Below are 26,041 nucleotides of genomic sequence, written 5' to 3'. Positions count from 1 at the left end.
ACTCAAGAATTTCTCTCATATTTGTGTTATAAATTAAAAAAAATATTTTGAGTATAATCTTAAATAGTTTAAACTTTTATTCTCAGCTAAATAGATTTGCTTTTATGAAATAATTTATAGTTAAATTGGATGTAATTCAGAAAGATGAAGTAAAATAGGCATATTGTTGAGAAGGTTATGATTAATACCACGAAAAATCCAAAATCGGTACACCTGTAATAAGTTTACCCAAATGTCCCAAATTGGTAAATTTGTGATAAGTTCACCCTCAAATTAATTTTTTAACTACAAAAAATCTAAACTGATATATTTGTAATAAATTTAGGTCTTATTAGTTTTTGTCAAGTTGGATTCTCACCAACTAGAATATTTGCGATAAATAAAATGTAAAACCTTAAATTGATACATCCATTAATTATCAAATTTAAAAATTTAACAGAAATTAATAAAGGGTAAATTTTTCCCAAGTATATCAAGGTCTTTTATGATATAAAAATATAAGTTTAAGATAAATTTGTCACAATTATATCAGCTTAAGATTTTTTGTAATATTGATCCCAAACTTTTAGATAAGCGTGGAGATAGAAGGCCCATGGCTCTTTATATTGATATACCGTAAGCAGAATTTGAGCCTTCCACCTTGGAAGCGAGAGTCCTAAAATTCATCTTCATATTGATATAGACGACCTTATAGGACATGGGCCTTCCGCCTTAAGAAGCGAGAGGTTCCAAATTTTAACCTCAGCAAGAATTTGGGACTTCCGTCTCAAAAAGTGAACCATTCTGTCTCAAAAAAGCAAGAGGTCCCAAATTTTAAACATAATGGTTACCAAACAAAGACTAGAGTTTTTTTTTTTTTTTTGGTGACCAACAAAGACTAGAGCTTTCTGCCTAAAAAAACGAGAAATCTTTGAACTCCCTCCATAAGAGCTGAAAAATATTTAGTGGTTATTCACTGAGGCGCGTTTGGTAATTATTCTATTTCGAAGAACAATTTCTGATAAGAAAGAATTTTTTTTTATTTTGCTCCCATGAACAATTTCTAAGTATTTTAAGGCGTTTGATAATTGTCCAAAATTCCTATTCCCTTAATAGAATTATGTTTTGGTATTGTCCTCAAATTTTCTATTCTTCTTCTAAAATTAGAGGCGTTCCTTTTCTCTCTCCTCTAGCATTTCTTCTGCCTTTTTTCTTCTTGTTTCCTTTCTTGGTATTTGGTATGAGGGTGTTGGCAAATTGGTCCTTCACGCGCACTGGATTGTGAATGGGGGCATTAAGGACAATTTGGGAGCTCATATGCGTATCTCTCGGTCCAGGAAAACATATCAATTGTCTCAGGATCGACCACAGATAATTTTGGCATTTTACTTCAACAAATCTATCATGCTTCCAGAAAACACATCTTCCATTTCCAAGAAAACTGAATGAGGTAAATAAGAAAAAGCGACAGAGAGGTGTTTTTTAACACTCTGTTACTATGACTAATGTTACATGAAAATGGGGATATGAGATGAGCCTAACATAGTCATCCTGATTAAGTTTGTTATAACCTACAGCTGGGATTTTGATGTTGGATAATGTTTAGTTACAACAGCTCGAGCATCTCGCAATTTACAAAAGAATGGAAAGGAATGCCAAAAATTAAATGTTACATCTTTGTACAACATCTAACGCTGTAGACTTCTCTAAGAAAAGCTAGGAGACGATGCTGGGTTCCGAGGGAAAGCTTCCAGTGAGCGTTAGACCATGAGAGGAAAGTCATTTAACCAACTTATCTAGCTTGTGAGGCGATGTTGCGCGGTTGATGATCGTTTCTTTGAATGCCAGGGCTCACTCCCGAGTCTTGGTTGAACCCCAGTCTGAGTAGCTTCTGCTTTCTCAATTCCTCATGGCATGGTGCGAAGAACTCATGCCTCAGAGCTTCCTCTGCACTGATCCTCGCTTTTGGGTTCACTGTCAAGCATCTGTCCACAAGATCAAACAGTGATTCCGGGAGCACCTCGAGGAAGTTCGGCCTCTTTGTGTTTTTTCTGCACCAATCACGCAGATTCATTGACGCCAAGGACTGTGTGTCATAAAGATCCTGTAACAGAAACTCCTGGTCATTTATCCAACAAGAAGCTTTCCATGATTTATAATTAAATCAGAATGACATTTCAAAGTACCACAGGAAATGAGAATTCGCGGTCGTGTAGCTTCGCAACTTCCCATAGATCTTCACTGCCCCTCAATTTTGCTATTTCTTTAATATTCCTGCAAGGAGTTTGATGCCCTCAGACACGACAACAATCTTCTTGTTGACTTAGAAAATAAAGTAAAAGCACAAGTTCATACTGCTCTGGATCGCCAAGAAAGGGCGACGTTCCAATCACCAGATAGAGCAAGGTGACCCCAGCTGACCAGACATCAACCTTTGGCCCTTGATGTGGAGATTTCAACAAGACCTGCATAGTAAAATTACTGAGCTTCTCTACTCTTCCAGAGAAGATTACTGGAAAGTGCAGCAGTCATAAAAGAAAGTCACGAACATGCAACAATTGTTCATGTTACATATATGGGGAGAGTTAACCCAAAAGGGTAACAAAAGTCCAATAACTGCGTCTAAATTAGAAGTGATAGCCAGGGAACTTAGCTCTGCCATTTTTATTTTCCCAAAGATGAATAGGGAGTGGTAGATATGTAATAAGATGATCAAGGTACCGGTTGTCTTTCAAAATGCCTTGAGTTTCCCGAATATGACAAGTCCCCCAAAGGTGACCTAACTAGTTTAATAATAGGATACTATATACTAATATTAATGGCTTAATTCTCACCTCTGGAGCCCTAAAGCCCTTGGTCCCTACACAAGGCCCTTCTTTACCATGATCACCTGAGAATCAAATGAAGACCATAAAACGACGAACGACACCAAGGTCTTATGATCAAGGTAATCTAATTCTATTGCAAACTATATACCCTTACTCCTTCTCAAGCCAGCACCAGAAACTGCAACACCTCTTGAATGAAGAGGCATCGGTGAGATGATACATAGTTTTCCTTCTGATTTTCTGGGAGGAGCAGCTACTCTTTTTCTCAGAGTAGCTGGAACGCTAGATGCTTCATGATTCGTGTGCATCCCATCATGCAAAAGGTTTATAAGCTCCTTTCGACCTTGCCGTGGCAAAGGTTCCCGCAGCCTTTTTGCTGAAGGGGTGCTACCACTAGTCAAATCCCTGGTAGAAGTTATGCCTGAACCATCTGGACCTTGGCTCCTTATTGCATTGCGACTAGCTAAATTATTATAAGACTTCTTCTGGTCCACAACCTTTCTTTTCAAGTTCCTGGGATCTACAATTGACTTTGAACCCTTTACCTCCTCCAGCTCCAACTTGAGTGCGCTCAAAGATTTAGCCCTTGTGGACTTCCCATTCTTAGTTGGAGTAAGAGATTTTGGATTCTGAAATGAAAGAGGGTAGAAATCTTCTGTGTGCGTATACCCCAACTTCAATTTGTCTGCAGCGTAGAAGGGTACTGAGTCTCTATCATTTTTATCATATGACAATGACAAAGCAAGTGTATTACTTCAACACAAACATCACAAAAAGAAATCAACTGGCATTTCATTGTGGCTTGAAATTTGGACGACGGCTTTATTTTGTAGGTTTGACTTAATAAACTACAATTTTCTTGACAGAAACCAATAAATAGAGATTGAGAAAGAGATTTGGCCATCAATCCTAAAATTTATAATAATCAGATTGCAATAGTTACTCAGAACTTCTTATAGCAGGCTGTGAGACTGCTGAGGTTTGCCAAATACAATCAAATTAGACAGCCTGCCAATTTCACATTAGAGCAACCAACCAATGATGATACTTACTTTTGCTTCCATACTTCTGTTGAAGATCCTGTTACAAAAAAAATGACAAGCACAACAAATTGAAACATAAAAACTTGTGCATTGAAACCATGAAGGAGAGGGAAAACAACAGAATTACGAAGACCAGGCATTACTGACCATGGCAAGGTTAAAATCAATAAGGTAACCTTTGTTAGCCTTGGAAGAGTAAAGGAAGTTGCCTGGTTTCACATCTCTATGAACGATTCCCTGTCAAATTTCGAAAAACTCTTCAAATCCACTATTTGAGGAAAACATTTCTATGGAAAGAACTTCTGTGTCAGGAAATCAAACCTGCTTATGAAGACCAGCAAGTGCTCTAAACAAGCAATAGCCATACCACCGTAGCTGGAAACTATCTATTTCTTTCTTGAGCACCTGAAAATCAGTTGAAGACGTCATGAGAGAAGAAAAATCAAGAAAAAAGAAGAATATGTGATCCGAAGCCCCAATTACCTCAGGTCTATCATGTTCTACATACTCCAGAATAAAGCAATCAGAATTTCCATTCTTGAAGCTGCCCTCATACTTTATTACAAAGTTCTTTCCCCTAAAAATCACATGAATGTCAGTGATATATTTGAAAAAAAAAAAAAAAAAAATGCACCAAACTGAATCACAATTTCAAACAACCATTACCCGAATTTTTCCAGCATCTTGAGCTCATTATTTATGTGGTGTTGATTTACGTTCGCATGAGGACCTGTAAGCCATAAACACATGCTGTGATATTGGAATCTTCAGTAACTAATAAACTAGCACTTGATTTTCCACAAAATTGAAGTCTATTCACCCATCGCAACATAGATCCAATTAAAGAAACAGTAATTGTCTGATATTACATCACTTGCATGTGTGATTCCAGAATCAAGTTAAGCAACAGAGTTTCACTTACATTTAATGGCAACTGTACTTCCATCATCTTTTCTACGTGCTCTGTAAACGGTACCATAACCACCTAGCAATCAAGGTTTGAAGAAAGCTGTTAGAAGTCTGAGCAGTTCATTAGCAAATAACTCTCATTATTAGCTAAAGACAGCATCTCTGTTACAGTAATACCTGAACCTTCCTCTTCTTCCACAATATAAGATTCAAAATCAGGCAGTACTTTTGTCTCCAATTGGTCCTACAATGATGCAAGAAAATGTTGATCAAGGAAACATATCCTAAAATGCGGCATGATTGATTATCAACCAGATGACTTAATGCGTGTCTGGCATTGCAATGTGCAATTTTTAGCCAGCGATATACCAAATGACTAAAAAACTGTAGCTCACTTTAAGAGATACAGAAGTGGAGGTTCCCTTCCTCTCCTGATAGCACATGCCACTCTGACCATCCTTTGCTTGCTGCTTCAGATTGCTCAATTTCTGACCTCTTTTCACCTGTTCCTTCAAAGTTTGAACAGCTTTTCTATGCTCTAAAGATTTCGAGAGAGCTTGCATACTCGGAGACCCTGCATGCTTGTGATTGGCTTTCATCTTGGCAGAAGGTTTTGACAAAAGATTCTGCATACCAGAAAGCTCAACTTCTGGAAAGGAAGCTTTGCTCCCAATAGAAGGTCTCTTGTCGAGACAATTTACCTCAGACCTCCTCTTAAATTCTGTTTCAGATGATCTGTCCAACGTAGTAGCATCAAATGGCACGTTAGTCTCCTTAATGTCTCTTGTGAGTCTGATAGGACTCACCGATACTTCTTTTTGACCATCTGCCATGTTTCTCTCATTGTTAGTGGGTGTACTTGTTCCTTCAAGGGCATGATCTGCATTTTCAGCCTCATTCAGCATCATTTTTTCTCCATTCACCCCTTCACAAAATGCTTGACAGAAGTGTTCATTCTCAGTGGAATTTATTTTTTCAGTAGTTGTCTCTTTGCACATGAAAGGATTTTCCAACACTCTACGGAAAACATTTGGCATCAGATAAGATATAGGAGGGACCACATTTCCAGGTGTCTGAATCTTTGATATGTCCAAAAATTCTTCAGCTTTGCAGGAACTATTTGGGTAATTCATGGTAACTCCATCTTTCTGAGCCTTTTCCATTGCAAAGTTCATTAATGTATCATCTTGACCTTCATGGTCGGTGTCGTTGTGAAACAAGCCTAACCGTTTCGTAGTAGCATTGACAAACAGCGAAGGAGTCGTTATCAGACTACTTTGCATGTCTGGCATTTTGCTTCGCTCTATGTTTATTGTCCAGACTTTGTCTTTGTTAATACATAAATGAACCTGCATTGATAATTTATTCTCATTAGGTTTGTACACCAAGGCAGTGGCTGAAGCAATGGATCAAAGACAAATGAGAATATGAAGTTGATGGCGTGAATACATCACACCCTAAGACATCAACAGTGCACTGGGTTTAATTATGAGATGTGATGTCTAGTTCCTACCTACTTCAGATAAGATATGAAGTGAATCCAATAAAAATAGCACTGATTCATGTCTATCATCAATCAGAGAAATGGGAATTGCCAAAACATTCATGGCTTACTAGCACACATCATTTTAGCAGAGCGTGTGGGTTTGCGCTCTATATACTTTCGCCAAGCATCACTGTTTAAGCAGGTCCATAAGATTCCAAAACTTGCACTTTGTTTTTAGAGAATAGCGACACGGAGGCATATCATGTGGCCTTTATTTTGCTAATTCAACTTTCTTCTGGTGCACTGACTTGTGTGCATTATACCTTAAGCAAGCATATCTATAGATCAAGAACATCAACAACCAAGCTTCGTTTCACAACACATTTAATCAACCAAATGCGCAGTCTTATGCCTTTCCTCTATACAGTTTCAAACCTCTATTAAGATCCAAGTAAGCTACTTATCAGTCCAAAAACTTCGAGAACCAACTTTTTCTCTGCTTGTTGCAAGAAAATCAACCTAAACAACTGCTGCACATCTATATTGCCCCTAATATCATGCAGAGTATATGGGCCAACAGAATTGTACATGAGAACGGCATAAGTGAACACCAGAACTTCATCAACCAATGAAAGTAAGATCTACAACTTAATTATCAAAAACATTATATAGCTAGATAACACGATGCTCAAATTTAACAGTATACAGCATGAAGAACAGTTGCCAACGGTACCTTATTACGACCGTCTTGATTCCCCTCAGAGAAGCACAAGAAGGGACCGCAACTCCTGCCTAGTATCAAAACCATCTCCCCAATCAACGAACAGCACTAAAACACAAACAATATCCGACATCAGGAAATCAAAAACGAGAAAAACCACGCGCATTACCCTCTCCAACATCTGGACAGACTGTCCCATCCGCGCAACCGTCCGAACTCGCTCTCCTCTTCGCCGGCGGCAGACTCGCGCGCTCTAGCGTGCTCCGCTCCCGCTTCCCGAAGCGCAACCTCTCGACCGGCGGCGAGCAGAAGAAGCCGACCAGATTCGAGCTCGTCAGGAACCGAGCGAGCGAGGCTAGGGCGGCGAGCGAGAGCGTGACGAGGGGGCCGTCCGCCAGGTGGATCGGCGATCCCGGGACGCCGCAGAGGCGGCGGATGAGATCGGGCGGCGCGGGGAAGAGCTCGCACCGGGAGGCGAGCTCGAGGGGGCTGGACGGGCGGCCGAGCGAGAGGAGGAGGGACAGGAGGTGCCACGCCTTCTCGGAGTCGCTCGGGGAGGAGGAGGAGGTCGGCGGCGCGGCGGCGAGTCGCGACTCGGTGGAGTGAGTCGACATGCCGAGTTCGGGGTGGGAACTGGGAGGACAAGGGCGCGTATTTGGAGCGTGAGATCTGCGAAATGGGGAGGAGCTAGAAGGAGAGGGAGCGGGAAAGGCGCGCGTGTGAGGTTTGAGATTGGCACGCGCGGCGTTCTCCCGCCTAATGATTTTGGCCTTAAAGCGCAGCTCGAACGGCCCGTCGTTTTGTGGACTATGGGTAGGTCCAGCTGACGAGAGCGCTGAAATTGAAGGGATAATTACATAAATGATCCTAAAATTTAGCTTAATATACAATGTCAGTCATAAAATTTTAATTTGTATAATAAAATTCCAAAAATTTAGCCCAATATGTAATTTCATTATTAAATTTCTAATTTATTCAATATGATCTCTTAACTTTTGATACATGTTCAATCTAATTATAACACTATATAAAAATGTTCATTGTTGACATTCAATTAATTCAAATTAACGGATTTTGTTAACTTAATTTTCAATTCGGTACATATGAATAGTGGAAAAAAAAACATTATATATAGATTATCCACGTAAAATATTATCCACGTTATATGGTGACGTGGATTATTATGCCTCAATTTAAGTTGAATATCTTATAAAAATAGTCCACGTGTAACGTCATTTTTTTTTATCAATTGCTCATACGTACCAAATTACATTGAATTAATAAAATGGCAATATTGACCATTTTCATATAGTTTATAAACTAAATTGAAAATGTTTCAAAATTTTGGGGACTATACTAAATAAATTAAAAGTGAACAGTGTTGCATAAAGTTTAAAAATCACATAAGACAAATTAAAAATTTTGATATCATGTTAAAAAATTTGATATCATGTTAAGCGTTGGGTTAAAGTTTAGGTATCTTTTATTTCATTTCCCCTGAATTTAATAAGGCATGTTCAAATATGTCATGTGAGCCATTCTCCAATTCCATATTTTTGGGCTGTATTTAGGAGTGTCGAGCCTTTTGGACATTGATCAGCTTTTCTTTTCCTATCTATAAAGCTATCAATTTGTCTGATAAAATCCAATTTGCACATGCCAACGCCGATGACGTTTTTAACTAATATAATAAATTAGAGCTTGAACATATTCAAGTTAAATGAAATAAGAGCTCAGCTTGTCCTCTCCCTGCATCTGAGACTCAGAAAAGATGCACATTGAAGAAAAGGATTTGCGAACGATCATTCTGATCATTACACCTTGCAAATTTCGAGAGTGAACATTTGACAAAGGAAGAATCGAGGTAAATGCAAATTAACCAAATAATTATTCATAAGCTCCGTTCTCACACCGTTCGGCAAGTTCGAAAGATGATCATTTGATGGGTGCAAACCCAAACTAATGCCAGATACTCTCCAGGACATAGCTGACAAACGAGCCTATAAGACACGAGTGTGTAAATACTAGAATGCACAAAAATGGGAAAGCAAAGGGAAAAAACATTGGGGAAAACTTGCATCCAAACAGAGCCGGCAAAATTTTACAAGGATATCGATACTTTCTTTCATTGGAAGTTATTCTGCCGACGGTGAAGACAGCGATAGGTTTAAAAGGAATCCAACCATGATTCCAATGAGAGCCACGAGAAGTGCGAATTTGAGGGAGAAGCCAGCATCACTTTTTCGATGCCTTCGTCTCCTCAGCATCTCCTGAAGTACGTGAAGATAAAAGCAAATTTTCTGCTGAGGGCGGGATCTATAGTAAAGGCAATGTAAATATGATGAACCAAATCTTCTTTATAGTTGTTTTGGACAATAGAGTTCCATATTTTATCGTTCGATGAAAAGGCCTACGAACAAAAGCTAAAAAGACACGCCTCCATAGAATAGGTGAGAAACACATGCAGCTAACATTATCTTTGCACCCGCAGATTCAGTGTTCTAGAGCTAAAAAAACAAGAGCCATGAGAAAAATTCGTTCAGAGACTTCAAATTATCATTATCTTAACTCGTGTAAAAGATGTTTTTAACAAAAAGGGACAAGTGAAAGAAGTTGGAGTAATTTCTAATATCAAGAACTTCACAAGATGCTGACTTGTATCCCATCATTGCCCCCTGTTTTCGTTTAGGTACCTCATGTCCTCGACATTGAAAGTATGTATGTAATTAAACCTCCATTTATGGAAGGAGTAAGTCAAATATGGCCTCTAACATGGATCGGTCAGCGAATCTTGTAAAACAAAAGGTTTGAAACCTTAGATGTTCGCAACTCTCACATAGCCAAAGTGATCATTATCATCTATTCAAACGTTTAAACATGTTGCATGGTATTACTAAAATGTCAGTCAAGCAGACAACATCAAAGAGGATCAAAGAGAGAAGGTATTTACCAATTCCTGCCGCAAGAGCTGTGTTTGCCGAACAGCTGCATCTCTCTCATCCTTCAGTTGCTGCACAGACTGATTCTAGGACAATGACATAGCAAAGAATAAGCATAAAATTGCAATAAAATAATACATAGTAAAGTACGTTAATATATAGAAATGCGTTTTTCTACTTCTTGAAGTAACTTCTGTGGAAACACAATTTTGGTGGCCAGGAACGACTACTTCTGTCATAAGGTATATTTGTCTTTAAAACCTATCAGTCCACAAATCTCACAGCAAATAAGAAACACAAGGAAAAAGAATAGTCTTGTCCATCTTTCCCTGCTCCTTCTGTCCTGTTTTCTCGTATCTGTCTGTTACGAGACATATTAGAAAAGGCTTGAATCGGCAGTTCTAGTTGTTGTCTTGCTTGGAATTAAACTGTGAACACTGCAGACGGTTCACCATTTTCAAAGGTCAATCTCACCCATAATATTCTGTTTTGCAAACCAACACCAAGATCACAGTATTCTCCAAAAATCTACCTTATAGACTGAAATCTTAAAAGAATATCGGTGCATGAAGAAGAAATCAGGAAATTTTACATCCAGTGGGATACCAATTTTTCCTCTCCCCTTTCACCTTTGTCCCCTATTAACAAGTGTTCTGTCTTCTCAAGTCTGTCGCATCATGGATAAAATTTACATTCCCACCAAGTTTGAGGGGAGGATTAAAAAGATCAAGCAATCTACCAAATTCCAGAAAAAAAGGAGAAACTACATATATCAATCCGAAAGACTCACAGTGGAGTCATCAAAACTTTGTCTGGAGCTCTTCAGCATATTCTCTTCTAAATTTTCTTGACCTGTTTTAGGAGAAACATACAGAACTCTTAGCTTGCATTCCTCTACTGTTTTTCCTCCATCCTTATTGAACTGGACAACAAATCATAGCATATTTGTGTAAGAACCAAGCCTGATTGCACTAGAAATAGAATGAAATTATAGTGCAAAAGTTAGTAAAATAGGAACAAGGTCCTTTGTAAATAATATTCTTACAGTATCTGGAGACAGGTCATCAACATCTGAATTTGCTGGCACTATTGTACTCTGCAGAAGAAATTTGTCTTTGCATTGCATGTCAGGGGGATATTCCAGTTGAGCTTGGAGAGTGACTTCAGACCAAGCAAGGAACAAAAGAAAGCAAAAGCAGAGTTAGACAAACAAAGTGGAGAAATACAGGTATTTCATATCTCATGACCAGATGCGAAAAAAGCATAATTTAAACATTTGTTGTCCAACGCACTTAGACATGTCAAGGTAAAACCAACAACATCAAAAGTTATCCCAAGAAGAAGAAGAAGCAGACTACCTCGTATGAAACATGCATCCCAAGGCTGTATAACATTGGTGTTAGGTCGTACAAAATACTTCTTAGGAGAAGTTGTTTTAACCTGGCATATCAAAGGGAAAGAACTAATGTGAGCAAGCAAATGTCTAGACAGCATAAATCTGAACATGTTTTGACACAATAGGTAGTACCTTAAAAGCGACATGGTGTTCTGTGTTGTTTACGACTTTAAGATCACAGTAGCTTTGTTTTTCCAGCTCAACTGAATAGAAAAATCAATCGATCAGACCACTAAGGCCTAAATTCCAGGTTATGCCAAGAGCTAAATTAATTTTGAAACACTTTGCAAAAACAGAGAAGTTAATAACGGTGATGCATCATTCAACCAGGTTTATATGGAATGACAAAAGCGCATTAGAAATGACCAGTGACAGCCAATATTCCCCTTTTCCTTTTACAAAAACCAGTACAATAATACTGTACATTCATTCAGCTGGTTGCACACTTGAACATATGTCACATCTCTGAGAATTTATTCTTGAAACAAGGGAACAAAGACCTTGCTCTGTAACTTGAAAAGACTTAAATGCCAAAAGCATTGATGATAGCCAGGTATGAAATTGGCTTGAAAATCTGATTAGGCTGAAGTTTACTTGTCTCACATTTGACTTGTGGTGCTAAGCATTCTAAGACTTCTGCTTGTGGTGAGCCGGAGGATGAAAATAAAACACTTCACATGTCAGACAAGAACCAAGTTCCAAGCAGTATCAACAAAGGGGGAAAAGGTAACATCACCCTCAATCACATAATATGTCTGGAGGAACAGTTTGATTTGTTGAGACCTCACATACATAAATGTGTGTACCAACATTCTACTAAATGAAAGAAGGTACACTGCACTATTCTCTCCGCATTAACGGCTTATGGCCATATTGATCCCCACATGGTCCCACCACATCTCGGGTTGGCAATATTTCATGGACATTCATGACAATGTCAACCACAAAATGTGCTTTTTTTGAAAGCAAAAATGCTCGCTACTTGAACAGTGTTAGCGAGGCCTAGAACCTAACACAAACACTTCAACTGTTCACGCTATATGGCCACAACTACCTGTAACCCTCAGATCCCACTCCAGAATAATTCCGGAACATGTCTACACACCTTTCTGATCCACAAAGGATGGTTCAGCCACATATGGAATTAAGAAACCAATCCTTTCCTGATCCACAAAAGGATGGTTCAGCTGAATGGGGAATCAAAAACCGATGACCCGCCGAGAAGCGACGCACTAATCCAAGCCAAAAGTGCCTGATTATAATAATCGCCACCGAAAACGCATCCCCCCACAGCAAACTCGCAGAAAACGCACGGCATCGAAAGAGTGCGTCATCTCTCCGTTTCGATTTTTATCGCCTATAAAATCGAAAGTCGACATCAAGACGTGAGGTCAGCCGTGAGGGACACGTACGTGGCGATTCCAGTCGCATCAGCATCAGCATCAATCAGTGTCCTCTTTTCTCTCTCTCTCTCTCTCTCTTTTTTTTTTTTTTTTTGGGGTTGCGGGGCGCATCAATCGATGTCAAAAAGGTCCAAAATTCCAATCTCCCAGGATAGCCGAGACAGTGAAATCACAGAGGTAACTCCAGAAACACATCATCCCAGACACGTATCCTCACTGGACATCGACATGCGTTCGCGAGAGAGAGAGAGGAGAGAGGGAGAGAGAGAGACGGAGAGCATACAATTGAATTTGAGCTCGTCCGGATGAACGGAGATCAGCGGGTGACCACCGGTGGTCATGATGGAGAAGAGAGGGCACAGCAACAGCCACGAAACTACCGCCTCCTTCGCCGCACCGACCCCGCGCGAACCGAATCCGGTACCATCCACCGGCCAACAGACGCGCGAAATCCCGCTGGATAGACAAAAAAACGAAACCTCGCCCGAATCAAAACTCAACAACAACAACAACAACAACAGAAACACCAAATCCCAAACAGAAACAGAAAGAAGAAGAAGAAGGCGAAGAAGAACTCACGGAGGAAGAGAGAGAATGTAGAGAGAGAAAGGGAGAGGGGAGGTGTGCGGTGGGAGCGGGGATGATTTGGGGGAAGGCTTGAAGAGGGGGAGGTGGGGATGGATGCTCGGTCCAAAAATGGTTGTTACGCCTCGCCTGAAATATCGGCTACTTTCATTGAAAACGATGCAGAATCATCCCCTCCCTAAAAGAAGAGAGCGACACCAGGTAGAGAGAGAGAGAAGGAGAGAGAGAAGGAGAAGGGTGGTTTTGGTTGGGACTCTGCAAGAACTAGTGCGCTGGTTTAGTTGCCAAGTAATGAGAGAGGGAGAAAGAGGGAGCGACACCGAAGGTTCGGATCGGCGACAGGCGAGATGCCCCCCAGGGAGGAGGAGACGCTTTAAAAGAAATTCTTGGCTAACGAAATTTGGGCTGGTCGTCCCTCGGGAAAGAGCTGCCCAAAACTCGTTACTCCATTATTATCTCGATAAGAAATGTTATAGATATGATCTTGAATTATATCGCAATGATCAATCTAATCCTTAATATGTCCATTTATCCAATTTAGTTCGGATCTTTAGTATCTTTTTACTTCAATTTATTTCTTAAATCGACAAAAGATATGGATATCTTTTTTTTTTGCTTTTTCCTTTGATGCTCGACATATAGTCCCTTGATTTCTTTTCTTACCGATTAAGGCTTTAAACTCTTCAGAATCTTCTCACGTGAATGATTTTCTAAATAATTAGTGTTAGCTGACACGAATGATGACGCCATCACCCTCTACACGTTGGCACCTACGTGGAATCCACATGTCGGACTCGAACACCCATTTGCGACCTTGACTCATAATTATCGCGATCGCAGTTGCGATTGGACCCATCATAGCCTCAACCTCAGATGGATGGTCGGTACCTCCGATCTGGGGCCGCACCTTAGATTGAAAAGGGCAAGACAACGAAAGAGAGGGCATCATGAAAAGTTTAGGGACCTCCGGTGTCATCATCGTCGTACTTACAAAATAGTTTGAAAAGATTAAAACACCAGCCGCTCAATCAAACCAATTTGTACCTTCCAAAGGGTATTAAAAGCGCACATAATCGACCACAGAAAACCAGAGGTCCTAAATTTGATTCCATTCTATCCCCCGACATTGAAAAAATCATGTCCCCAACTGGTGAATTTACGATCGAGGACCATCCCAACAAATCTAGCTGATCACACAAGAGAAAAACAGAATATCCCAAGACAAAACGAACAGCACAAGAAGAGATGTAGAAATTACACATTCCTAATCATTAGTACACTGATATTCTCCTTCTCTCCATGATACACAACAATGGAAATACAGGATCAAAACATACAAACAAACAAAAAAATTAGGAGGCCGTTCTAATACCATTTGCAGGCAAAAAAAGAAAAAAGCTCCTTTGAATTGTGAAGAACCAAAGAGTGGAGACAGGATTGTAAGTTCTTCATTTAAATGTGGAGAGCCTGGGAAGCTTGTCCCTGAGATAGTACAACCTAGCCCTCCTGACCTTCCTGTGCTTAACAACTTTTATCTCCTTGATGTTGGGTGAGTACCTGTAACAATATGGGACGACAGAAATCGCAAAACTTAGTACATTGCGCTTAGCCAAACCAAAACAAACATGGTATGATGGACACAGAATAGACAGCACTTGAATCAGTCGGAGGAAAAGAACCAAAAACACTGTCAGGAGTGAATAGTAATAATTCTGAAGAGCAAAAATCTTGAATAACAAGGTCGAAGTGTAGTTTGAAGGAGAACAGCTGAGAAATGAGCCGCCTTTACATATTATTCAGAAGAAGTCATCGAGACATTCAGAAAATCAGCCAGTCTAACACTCAGTCGCTGCACAAACGTCAGCTAAAATATCAGCAAAACTCCACAACCACCACTTACAACTATTGCTACATGACTTCTGATGTGTAGCACTAGTCATCAAGAAATTAAGAACATCATCCAGTCTTAACACTAAGTCACTGCACAAACATCAAATAAAGTATCGGCAAAACTCTACTACCACCACTTACAACTGTTAACACATGACTTCCAATGCATAGTGCTACATTCTATCCATCTATGAATGCATTAGCATCAACCACATCACAATTTGTAAAACCAGCTAAACTGCCATGGCACCAGCAAACCTGATGCATTTTTATCTATGGCCTCCATTCAAAGCATATCAAGTACAAGAGCCTAACATTACATACTTTATGCAACTATTCAAATTCACAATGATCTGCTTTCAGGTTCTGATTAATGACACTACTCAAAAGAAGTTCAACAACACCTAAGAGCTGCAAAGAATTTAACTGCAAGGAGCAAAAGATTCACTTACAGCGGGAATACAATCTCGACCCCAATGCCAGCAATAATTCTCCGAATTCTAATGGTCGTGTGGATGCCGGCATTTTGTCTTGAAATGACTATGCCTTTATAGATAGACAATCTGCGCCTATTTTCAGGCACTTCCTGCAATTTCAATCAGACAAGTGCTTACAAGAATCAGTAAAAAAAACAGATAAGACTCACAAAAGTAAAACCAAATAAATTATAACGAAATGGATAAACAATTATCAAGGTTTACCAGCTTAATTTCCACTATATCTCCAGTCCTGATGTCTGGAACCGGCCGTTCTTTCTCAGATGCCTCAACTGCTCTTTTGTTCAATATCTATGAAGGTAGTGGGAAACACTTAGATTTCCTCCCCTATTTTCTCATTCATGAGAAAAACAAACAACAAAGAAGCAACGAAAAAGTTCCATCATTATCGTCAATGGACTCTGCAACAAATGATCCTCTCATCTAGCAGATAACCGCTTAACTACAACTGCATCATCACTTCGCAAATAGAAAACAGTTTTCAAAAGCCAACTAGCAGTAGACTATCATAAGGCAACACACATACTAAAACGAATCAATTGGTCTTTCAAAGAAGGTAAAAGTAACACAATCTAATCACCGAAACCTGTACTAAATGGGAAAGCTAGACCAGCAGGCAGGCTCTGGAGAGCGAAGCCACACTAATTTCACTTCAAGGTTCGCAGAAAAATTCACAATTGAGCTACGGACGGCATTGGACGAATTACCCCCATAATATCGCCAAGCTTAACCCTCGGCTTACTTGGAGGCTTCACTTCCGCGACTTCCTCCTCGGCTACCGCCGCTTCGGCAGCTTCCTCAACGCTGGCAGCTGCCGCTTCAGCATTCTCCTCTCCGCTTTCGCCGGCAGCAACAACTTCGGCTTCCGGCTCCGGCTCCGGTTCAGCTCTAACCACAAAACTCCGCTTCGAAAGGGCCGCGATCACCGGACTGCTCAATCCGCCGGAGCCGAACGAAGCCTTAGAGAGCAAACACCCGCGACTAGGGTTGGTCCTAGAGGATCCGCCGGAGCCGGACACGAGCGCGGAGAACCCTATCTTCCGAGGACCGCAGTGGCGAGTAGCGCCTCTAGGAATCGCGACCAACGCCTGCAATTACCGACGAAACGGAATCGACCCATCAAACTCGAGGACGAACTAATACCAAACGAAGGCGTAATTCGCCGCTCTACATGGAATTCAACCGCCGCGAGCTCTCGAACCCATCAATCAAACAGGCGAAACGCATGTACCCACGAGCACAGACGCACGCGCACGCGAACACATTACGTAGCTCTCTGCGCACGGAAACGGCGTACCTGGGGAAGAACATTGGAGGCCATCGGCGGGGAAGAGAAGAGCGAGCGAGCGAGAGAGAGAGAGAGAGTGATTTACAGAGAAGTCATGGATGGAAGGAAGGATAGAAGCGAGACGTTGAAGCGGAGCGAAGACGCCTTATCTGCTTCTCTGTTTTCTCGCAGAGAGGGAGGGGCGCCTCCCGTTCCTCTCGCACGTGCGGGGATTAATTGGGCCTCTGGTCCCCGTTCGTGGGCCTTTCGTCGGCCTACGTGTTTGGGCCCAGAGAGGGCCCAGATACTCTGCTCTCTACGCCCATTTGGATAGTCCGAATCGAAACGTGCATGATCAAAGAAAATAAGGGGAAAATATCACCATGAATTGGACCGAACCAAGTCATTAAAAGGCTCCATCTCGATTCTAGTTTGGAGCTCGGGATCACTGGAATATAAAACTTCTAGAGAGTATCCCTTCTCTCCGGGGAAGACAAAGATACAAGGGGAATTAGGATTGTTAGATGTACAGGCATTGACACTTAAAAATAAGGAATGCATCCATGGAGTTCGCCATCCATGTATATCAACGAGCTGGCCAAGAGGCTCTCGTAGGAGGGAAAGCTCCTTTCCTTGGTGAGGATGGATCAATGACATGTCATGTCCATGCCTGCCCATGATAACAAGAACATCATTAAACTCTCTCTACATAAAATTGATGGGGCTTTAGGCGGACCAGAGGGAGCGGATTGTGTCCAAGAAGGGAATTGCTTGCCATGCATGCCCATCTTGTTGTCGGGGCGATTAGACCTTGGCGGGCTCGTATGGCGGCCCACCTGCCGTTCACGTCCACAAGTCGTCCTCTCTAAAGTTTACTCAAGGACCACACGATCGATTCGATCTTTAGAAACGACGAAGATATCATCTTCTCAACGAACCCAAGCTGTCAAATTATGCCCGCGAGACTCGGCCTCCTGGGGTTGTGGCTGTGGTCGTGGTCGTGGAGGACCAAATTCGTCCATGCGCGACACGCGGGTGACAACAGTGGACAACAGCTAAAAATTGGTGGTATCTCCACACATCAGTGCGATTTTTCAAGAGAGAAAAGGCCAAGTTAATGGGGATATCCGAAGAGCCAGCAATGGCGTCTTTTGCGAGTCTTGTCCGTGTTTGACTGCGCGACCCAATTTGCCTAATTTTCTTGAAGACTTACGTTTTCATCGATCACATGTTCCGGTACAAACGATGAATGGACGCTAAGTAACCCTTAAGTTTGATCTAACTCGAGGTTGTCCTCAGGAAAAATGGTCACGAAAGTCTTAAATCTATTGTAGTGAGAGTCATAAATGGTGTCTTTGTGAATCATGTCCGCATTTGGCCACACGGCCCAATTTGGCTATTTTCCTGAGGATTTAAATTTTGTCGACTACATGTTCCAACAAACAAACGATGAATGCATGCTAAATAACACTTAAAGTTTGATCAAAATTGAGGTTGTCTTTGTTCACCAAATGCCTTGTTTAATGAGCGTACTGCGAAGATTGAGATCTCTAAAAAATTTACTGAGTCATATAGGTAAAAAAAAAAAAAAAAAAGCGCTAATATGGAGTTTTTTCTCTAAGATTGATCCTCCGGCTTGCCGTAATTCACATTGGGATTCTCACGGAAAAAGTCGAAATTTCACATGTCGATAAACATTCTAGCAGGACGAAGGAACGAAGGGCGTGAACGAGCGACTTATCAATTTTGGGGTTGCCAAGAGCTTATGGCCATTGTTGGTCAATGCTCATGTGAGGATAGCAAAAGAAAGAAGAAGAAGAAAAGATTTTTTTTTTTTTTTGTCAAGGAAGAAGAAACGATTTGAGAGAGAGAAATAAAAAGGGTCACGGGGACAAATGGAGCCAATCTCCACCACACCCTTGGAACATCTCCACATTGAATTGGAAATACTTTTATTCCCTCGAAATTAAATGCTTCTCCGCATAAGGGGATGCACAAAAGTTTCGTGCCACTTGGTTGAACCGCACTTTATCACAGCAAATAACTCAACACTCTTGAGCCCTGTTTGATAACCTTTTTGTCCCTCAATTTTTCTGTTCTTTAATTTTTCGAAATAGAAAAATAATGGAAATTTGTTTGGTAATGTCAACTAATTTTTCTATTTCCTAAAATAGATCTATAGCTAAGAAATAGATTTGGAATATAAACAAGAAGTAAATAAAACTTACTTCTTTGTTTTCGAGAATAATTTCTAAAACAGGTCATTTTCTTCTTCTTCTTTTTTATTTTCACTTTCTCTTCTTCCTTTTCTACCTGATCGTTGGGCCTTGGGAGAGCCTCAGCCTTGCTTGAACACCATGAGGTCGGCTTCGCTTAGCCATTGTGAGGTCAAACTCGTTGTGATTGGGTGAGGCTCGACCTCATTGGAGGCCAGCAAGGTTGTCAACTCTTATCTTTGGCTAGTCGTTCGCCATTGCCAAGGCTCGGCAACTGACTAAAAGAGGAAGAAAGGAGGAAAAAAAGAAAAAAAGAAGAAGAAAAATCTCACAAATTTATTAAAAAAAAAAAAAGTTATATGCCACAAAAATAAAAATCGAGAGCTGTACCAAGTGCATTTTTATTCTTTTCATATTCCGAAAATAGAAATTTTGTGTACTCATCAGACGCATTCGAATGCCCAAAAACTAATCTAGACAATGGAAATGAAAAAACTATTTCTAAACATAAATTATTCCTGAAAACAGAAAAATTACGGATTATTTTTAAGTTCCCTAGCTTCATGCGATTGTGGTCCTATGTGGTATCTAATTATTGTCGACCATCCTACGTGACACACCAATGTAGACAACTTGTAGATCACCACAATAGAGGTTTCAACAAGCAATTGGCCAATTTTTGCACAAAAGATTTAAGACTATGAAGGCCAAATTGAAAAATTTACAATCGAACTAGTAACCATATAATAGGTTTAGAATTAATTGGGCAATTTTCTAACACTCATTAACAAGAAATAACACACTTTTTTGCTTGGTTAGCAGGGCAACAGATTGCATGCAGTGTCCATACACTCCATGGTTAACCTACAAAAAGTCACAGAGCACTTCAGCTCATCCTAAGCTCTTCCTTGCCCTTGGCTCTATATAGCAACCTCAACCCTATTATTTCCCATCTTGCCAAAACCAGGGTCACTTCCCATTGCATCAGTCATGCACACCACTCACTCTTTAACACCCACAAGCACAAGCATGGCTCTCCCCGGTGTCATGCTTTGCTCAATTTTCCTCCTCTCTCTTCTAGCCCCATCAGAACCTACTCAATCTCTTTCACCCTCCCCATCAACCACCCCCATGACAATGCCGCCCTCCTTCATTGCCATCCCTCCCACTGCCACGGCTCCGCCTCCGTCCACCATGTCGGCGCCACCCCCCGCCACCACCCATGTCTCGTCGCCTATGGCAGAGATGTCTCATGGGTCTCCTTTGATTGGCATCCCTGGAACACCTGTTTCTTCTCTCCCTATGATGGAACCTTTGAATATAAAATTGTCTTTATTCCTCCGTTCATATGCATTTCATACATTCCATATGTGGGTTGTACCCTCCCAGTTTAGTTCATAATTTGGTTCATTCCTACCCCTTTTGCCATCCTAGAAGCTTGCCAGGAGCCGCTCCTTACTTAGGCGCTCTGGCCTCGGCGTTCACTCCCCGCCCTCATCAAATCGAGTTGTTACAGATCCACCAGCTTTCGCCTGGCTCGAACCCAAACTACATATCTACTGGAGGGTCTCGTTTCAATAGGGATTAACTGATAGAGATATTATCCGTTTTGGCCTATCCCATGCTAAGCCTTACGGTTTTATCCTTTGGCGCATAGGTAGTCACTATTCCAAGAGATCATTCATCCTAGTCCGTTGCTTACGGAGCTAGTCCATTCCCACGATGACGTCAAAGGAAATCTCAGCGACCGCCGGCACAAGGAAGGTGTACGCGATCACCCAAGAGAAAGCAGAAGCTTCCAAAAATGTTAATCCAAGTACGATCTCTATAGATGATAAGAAGGTATATGCGTTATTTGACTCGAGTGACACGCATTCAATTGTGTCTAAGAGATATAGATGATTGTGAGAAATAGGAACCCAATCTTTAGATACGTCTATTCATATATCTACACCGTTGAAGAAGCCACCCTCTCCTCACTCGCCTCCAACAATGAGCCCTGGGGGTGCAACGATGCCGGCACACTCCACAACACCGGTTGCCTCCACGCCGAGCAACATTGCTTTTGCTCACGGGAATAGTTTGGCCTTCATGGTTCTATCAGCAGAAGCTGCATTACTGCTCTAAATCATTACACAGGGTCCATTAGCTTTGTAGCATTATGACAGTGTAGCTTAAGCTTTGTAGCATTATGACAGTGTAGCTTAATAAGATGGATGTCGTCTGTTTGTGTTTCACTTCTCGGGAGACCCATCTTGGCATTTTCCTCTTTCTCCTGAACTAGCAACACAAAACGGACACATGGATCATTTCTCAAAAGCCACACGACCGATTCGATCTTCTGGAAACGAACAAAGTGTCAATCTTCTCAATGAACCCAAGCATCCTCCGCATGCCGTCTTCCCTAATGAGAATATAACTGTCAATTTATGCCCCGCGGGACTCGGCCTTTCGTATGGCGGTGGCCGTGGTCGTGGCCATGATCGTGGCCGTGGTCGTGGAGGACCGAGGATTCATATTCGTCCATACGCAACACGCGGGTGACAACAGTGGACAACAGCTAAAAAAAAGCATGATTTCTCCACATCAGTGTGATCTCTCTTTCCTTTTTTCGTCGTCTTTTTAATGGAAAGGGCAAGAAGGAGCCACACAACAAAAAAGAAGAGGAAGAGAGAAAAGTGAAAAAAGCTGATTGAGCCAGCATTTAGTGGCTCTCTAGAATCTCATTCGTGTTGATTTATGGCACAAATCATAACCATTCTAATCAAAATTTGATTTTTTGAATAGAAATGATTTTTTGAGAAAAATACATGCTTGATAATGACACAATTTTTGTTCTCAAAATAGAAATTTAGTTGATAACAACACAAAATGTTTGTTCTCGAAATATATATATATATTTGTGACCCAGGAAACCTCCGTGCGCTGGAGAGTAAACCCCAGGTGGTGGCCACCACACTCCAAACAGGTGAATCGCGCGTTTTTGCATTAAAGTAACGCGGACGCGGAGTCTCGAACCCTTCCCCCTGCGGATGGGGTACCAAGCCTTAACCATCGCGGCCACCGCGGGCGATGGTTCTCGAAATAGATATTCATTTGATAACAATACAAAATTTCTTCTTCCCGATGGTGGTGGAAGGTTGCCGGGGGCAACAAGGGGAAGGGTGGCAAATAGTAGTTGGCAGCTGGCATTGACAGCAGAGGACAGCTTGTGGCAACGGGTGAAAAATACACGTTTACTAAAAATACAAAAATTTTGTTCTCAAAATAGAAATTCATTTAATAACCACATAAAAAAATTTCCTTCCAACAGTGGCGAAAGGCGGCCAGCGACGGCAGAGGGAAGGGTGACGAACAATGGTCGGCGATTGGCATTGAGGACGGAGGGCGGCTTGTGGCAGCAAGTAATGGACAGCGACAGGCGGCAACCAACAGCCGGTAGCAATCGACTCCGAATGGCGGTGAATGATGGGTGGATGACTAGCTAGTAATGAGGACAAGTAATGATAAGAGTTTTTATTTATCATTTCTATTATGAAAATAAAAAAAATAGATATTTTTTATTTCTCATTTTTATTTCAAGCCTATTTATGGACTAAAAAATTGCTCTAGAAATTGGAAAATGAAATTGCGTTATCAAACAAATTCTTATTCTAAAAATAAGTCCGGAATAGAAAATTAATTTTGGAACAGAAATAGAATGATTATTATACTCACTCTTAGCTCTCATCTTTTCAATTTGGCCATAGGAAAAAGGAAAAGAAGAAAAAAATCCACAAAAACTATTAAAAATGATAAAAATCGTTCGTGTCAATACCAACTATCCCACATAGGTTAACCAACATTCACATCAGCAATTTCCGATGAAAATTATCAATATATTATATTGGCAAATCATCACAAGAATTAGGAATTAAAATAGGCAAAATTGAATAATTTAGAAATGAATTAACACAAGTGTGATACGGTATGTTCAGAACTTTCTTGTCCTCATTTACCAAGTGTCTAGATTTATGAGTGAACCACGAAGACCTAGACCGTGGAGAAATTTACTAAGTACATACAGGTAAAAATGACTAATATGGGGCTTTATTTCCAAGATTGATCCTTTGGCTTGCCGTGTTTTACGGTGCAATTCTCATGAGAAAAAGTCGCAATTTCACAGGCAGAAGAACAACCCAAGTGTCATAACTTGACACGGGAGGACACTTAAGTGCCATAACTTCGAAAATGTACACTTAAGTGTCAGTTTCGAAGTTAAATGGAATACTTAGGTACCACTCTGGCGAAAATCCGGCCAAATGACTGACGTGGCAATTTTCCGGCGAGTTTGGTCTAAAACGGCGTCGTTTTGCACGCTGACGTGGCGAGAAAATATAAAAAAAACGTTGTTTCATGTCTGATGTGTAAATAATAATATAAAATTAATTAAATTATATTTAAACTTAATTTTATTTAAAATATTCTAAAAATTTAAAAACTAAAAATTAAAATTAAAAAAAAAAAAAGGAGGCCGAAGTTGGCGGCCGAGGGTTGAGCACTCGCCACCGTCGCCTCCCTACTCGTCGCCGAGAAGGGCCAGCAACGGCAGGGAGGCGGTGAGGGCCCACAGCCCTCGGCTAGCCGGCCACTGGGGCGGCGACCCCTGGTCCGACCCTCCCCTCCGTCGCCGCCCTTCTCGGCGACGGCAGGGGAGGAGGCGGTAGAGGTGAGGGCTCGGCCCTCAACCGCCCCCTTCGACCTCCCTTTTTTTTTTTAGTTTTTAAATTTTTAGAATATTTTAAATAAAATTAAGTTTAAATTTAATTTAATTAATTTTTTTTTTATTTACACATCGACACAAAACGGCGTCGTTTTTGCATTTTCTTGTCACGTGAGCATGCTAAATGACGCTGTTTTGACCAAACTCGCCGAAAATCATCACGTCACCCATTTGGCCGGATTTTCGCCGGAAATGGCGCACTTAAGTATTCCATTTAACTTCGAAACTGACACTTAAGTGTACATTTTCGAAGTTATGACACTTAAGTGTACATTTTCAAAGTTATGACACTTAAGTGTCTCCGTGTCAAGTTATGGTACTCCAGGTGTCCCAAACTCCAATTTCACATGTTGGATAACATTCTAGTCGGACAAAGGAACAAAGGGCGTGAACGAGCCATTTTTTTCTATTTATGGCCATTATTGGTCAATGCTCGTGAGGATAGCGAAAGAAAGAAAGAAGAAGAAGACGACTTGAGAGAGATTGAATTCGAAAGGGTCACGGGGACAAATGGATCCAATCTCCACCACTTCTTTGGAACAGCTCCACATTGAATTGCAGATACTTTTATTCCCTTCGAAATCAAATGCTTCTCCGCATAAGAGGTGCACGGAAGGTTTGTGCCACTTGGTTGAACCGCACTTTGCCACAACATATACAACTCAAGACTCTTTAGGCGGTGTTTAGTAACATTTCTTTTATTCAATTTTTTAGTTCTTTTGTTACTTTAAATTAAAAAAGAATAGATGTTTAGTAACATTAACTAATTTTTCTATCGCCAAAACATATCAATGGCCACAAAATTGATTTGAAATAGAAACAATAAGCGAAAAACTTATTTTTTTACTCGCGGGAACAATTTTTGAAATAGGTCCTTTTTTTTTTCCTTTTTTCTGCTTTTTTCTTCTTCCTTTTTTGGCCAATCATGGGGCCTCGAGGGAGCCTCACTAGAGCCTCGCCAGCCCTCAACGAGGATCCCTCAAGGCCGACGAGGTCGCCAGCTCTGGTCTTTGGTTGATTGTTGGCCATCGCTGAGGTCCAACAACTTGGTAGAGGAAGAAGAAGAATTGAGGAAAAAGAGAAAAAAATACAAAAAAAATTACAAAAATTTCGTAAAATTATTTAAAGACTAGAAAAATTTGAAGGTCGTACCAAGCACATTCTTATTCTTTCTTCTATTTCGAAATATAAATTTTGTGCGATTCCAAACACATGCTCAAAAACTCATCTAGGGAGTAAAAATGAAAAAAAAAAAAAAACTATTTATGAACAAAAATTATTTCTGAAAATAGGAAAATTGTGGATCAATCCCTAAGTTCCCTACTTTTATGCGATTGTAGTCCTATGTGGCATCTAATTATCGTCGACCATTTTATATGACATGTTAATGTAGGTAACTTGTGGATCACCACGGTGGCGGTTTCCGGGAGGCAATTGGCCTATATTAAAATTTCATGCAAAAGATTTAAGATTATAATGGCCAAATTGAAAATTTTATAATTGAAATGGTAGCTGTACACTATGTTTAGGATTGATTGGACAATTTTGTGACACTTGTTAACTTTGCTTAGTTAGTGGGGCAAGAGAGTGCAGGCAATGTCCGTGCACTCCTTGGTTAACCTACAAAAAGTCATAAAGCACCTCCAGCTATTCCTCGCCCTTGGCTCTATATAGCAACCTCACCCCTATTATTTTCCATCTTGCCAAGCCAGGGTCACTTCCCATTGCCTCAGTCACACAAGCATGGCTCTCCCCAGCCTCATGCTTTGCTCAATCGTCCTCCTCTCTCTCCTAGCCCCGTCAGCAACTGCTCAATCTCCTTCACCCTCCCCGTCTACCACCCCCATGACAATGCCGCCCTCCTACATCGCCGGCCCTCCCACCACCATGGCACCGCCTCCGTCCACCATGGCGCCACCCCCCACCACCGCCCCTGTGCCGACGATGTCTCCTCCGACTTCCAGCCCAACGATGAGCCCCAGCCCGTCCATGAGCAGCCCGCCAACACCTATGTCTTCTCCAACGGAACCTCCGATGCCGGCCTCTCCTCCCCCGCCTGCAGCAATGGGTCCTATGGGTCCGATGCCAGCACCCTCCGCAACACCGGTACCCTCCTCACC

At 41.1% G+C, this 26,041-nt stretch overlaps 3 protein-coding genes across 5 annotated transcripts; all 3 read right to left on the bottom strand.

Annotated features, from left to right (window-relative positions):
* Positions 1-1,539: 1,539 nt before the first annotated feature.
* Positions 1,540-7,638, bottom strand: LOC104441961 (probable serine/threonine-protein kinase cdc7). Of its 2 annotated transcripts, none has more exons than XM_010055232.3 (15): positions 7,136-7,638; positions 6,979-7,037; positions 5,155-6,108; positions 4,937-5,003; positions 4,773-4,835; positions 4,517-4,580; positions 4,334-4,427; positions 4,172-4,255; positions 3,998-4,087; positions 3,860-3,887; positions 2,956-3,492; positions 2,814-2,869; positions 2,335-2,444; positions 2,166-2,253; positions 1,540-2,083 (listed from the first exon to the last, which is right to left on the bottom strand). In XM_010055232.3, exons 1-15 carry the CDS (start codon positions 7,578-7,580, stop codon positions 1,772-1,774), a joined length of 3,051 nt encoding a protein of 1,016 aa, XP_010053534.2. In that variant the 5' UTR covers positions 7,581-7,638; the 3' UTR covers positions 1,540-1,771. The 2 variants fall into 2 exon arrangements, with proteins under 2 accessions (XP_010053534.2, XP_010053535.2); XM_010055233.3 differs by having other exon boundaries at positions 2,962-3,492.
* A 1,182-nt stretch (positions 7,639-8,820) lies between these two features.
* On the bottom strand, positions 8,821-13,732 carry LOC104441960 (vesicle-associated protein 2-1). Of its 2 annotated transcripts, none has more exons than XM_010055231.3 (8): positions 13,284-13,732; positions 12,988-13,160; positions 11,434-11,504; positions 11,264-11,345; positions 10,951-11,066; positions 10,696-10,827; positions 9,917-9,985; positions 8,821-9,236 (listed from the first exon to the last, which is right to left on the bottom strand). In XM_010055231.3, the coding sequence occupies exons 2-8, from the start codon at positions 13,043-13,045 to the stop codon at positions 9,102-9,104; spliced, it is 663 nt and encodes a 220-aa protein (XP_010053533.1). In that variant the 5' UTR covers positions 13,046-13,160; positions 13,284-13,732; the 3' UTR covers positions 8,821-9,101. The 2 variants fall into 2 exon arrangements, with proteins under 2 accessions (XP_010053533.1, XP_010053531.1); XM_010055229.3 differs by having other exon boundaries at positions 9,917-9,991; positions 13,284-13,730.
* A 786-nt stretch (positions 13,733-14,518) lies between these two features.
* On the bottom strand, positions 14,519-17,124 carry LOC104441959 (50S ribosomal protein L19, chloroplastic). Its single transcript, XM_010055228.3, has 5 exons — positions 16,974-17,124; positions 16,384-16,764; positions 15,881-15,967; positions 15,632-15,765; positions 14,519-14,846 (listed from the first exon to the last, which is right to left on the bottom strand). Exons 1-5 carry the CDS (start codon positions 16,995-16,997, stop codon positions 14,738-14,740), a joined length of 735 nt encoding a protein of 244 aa, XP_010053530.2. The 5' UTR covers positions 16,998-17,124; the 3' UTR covers positions 14,519-14,737.
* Between the last annotated feature and the right edge of the window lie 8,917 nt (positions 17,125-26,041).

The sequence above is a fragment of the Eucalyptus grandis genome, chromosome 4 (genome assembly GCF_016545825.1).
Source record: "Eucalyptus grandis isolate ANBG69807.140 chromosome 4, ASM1654582v1, whole genome shotgun sequence".
Lineage (NCBI taxonomy): Eukaryota > Viridiplantae > Streptophyta > Magnoliopsida > Myrtales > Myrtaceae > Eucalyptus > Eucalyptus grandis.
Note: the sequence above shows the minus strand (reverse complement) of the source record. Positions and strands in the feature narration are given on the sequence as shown.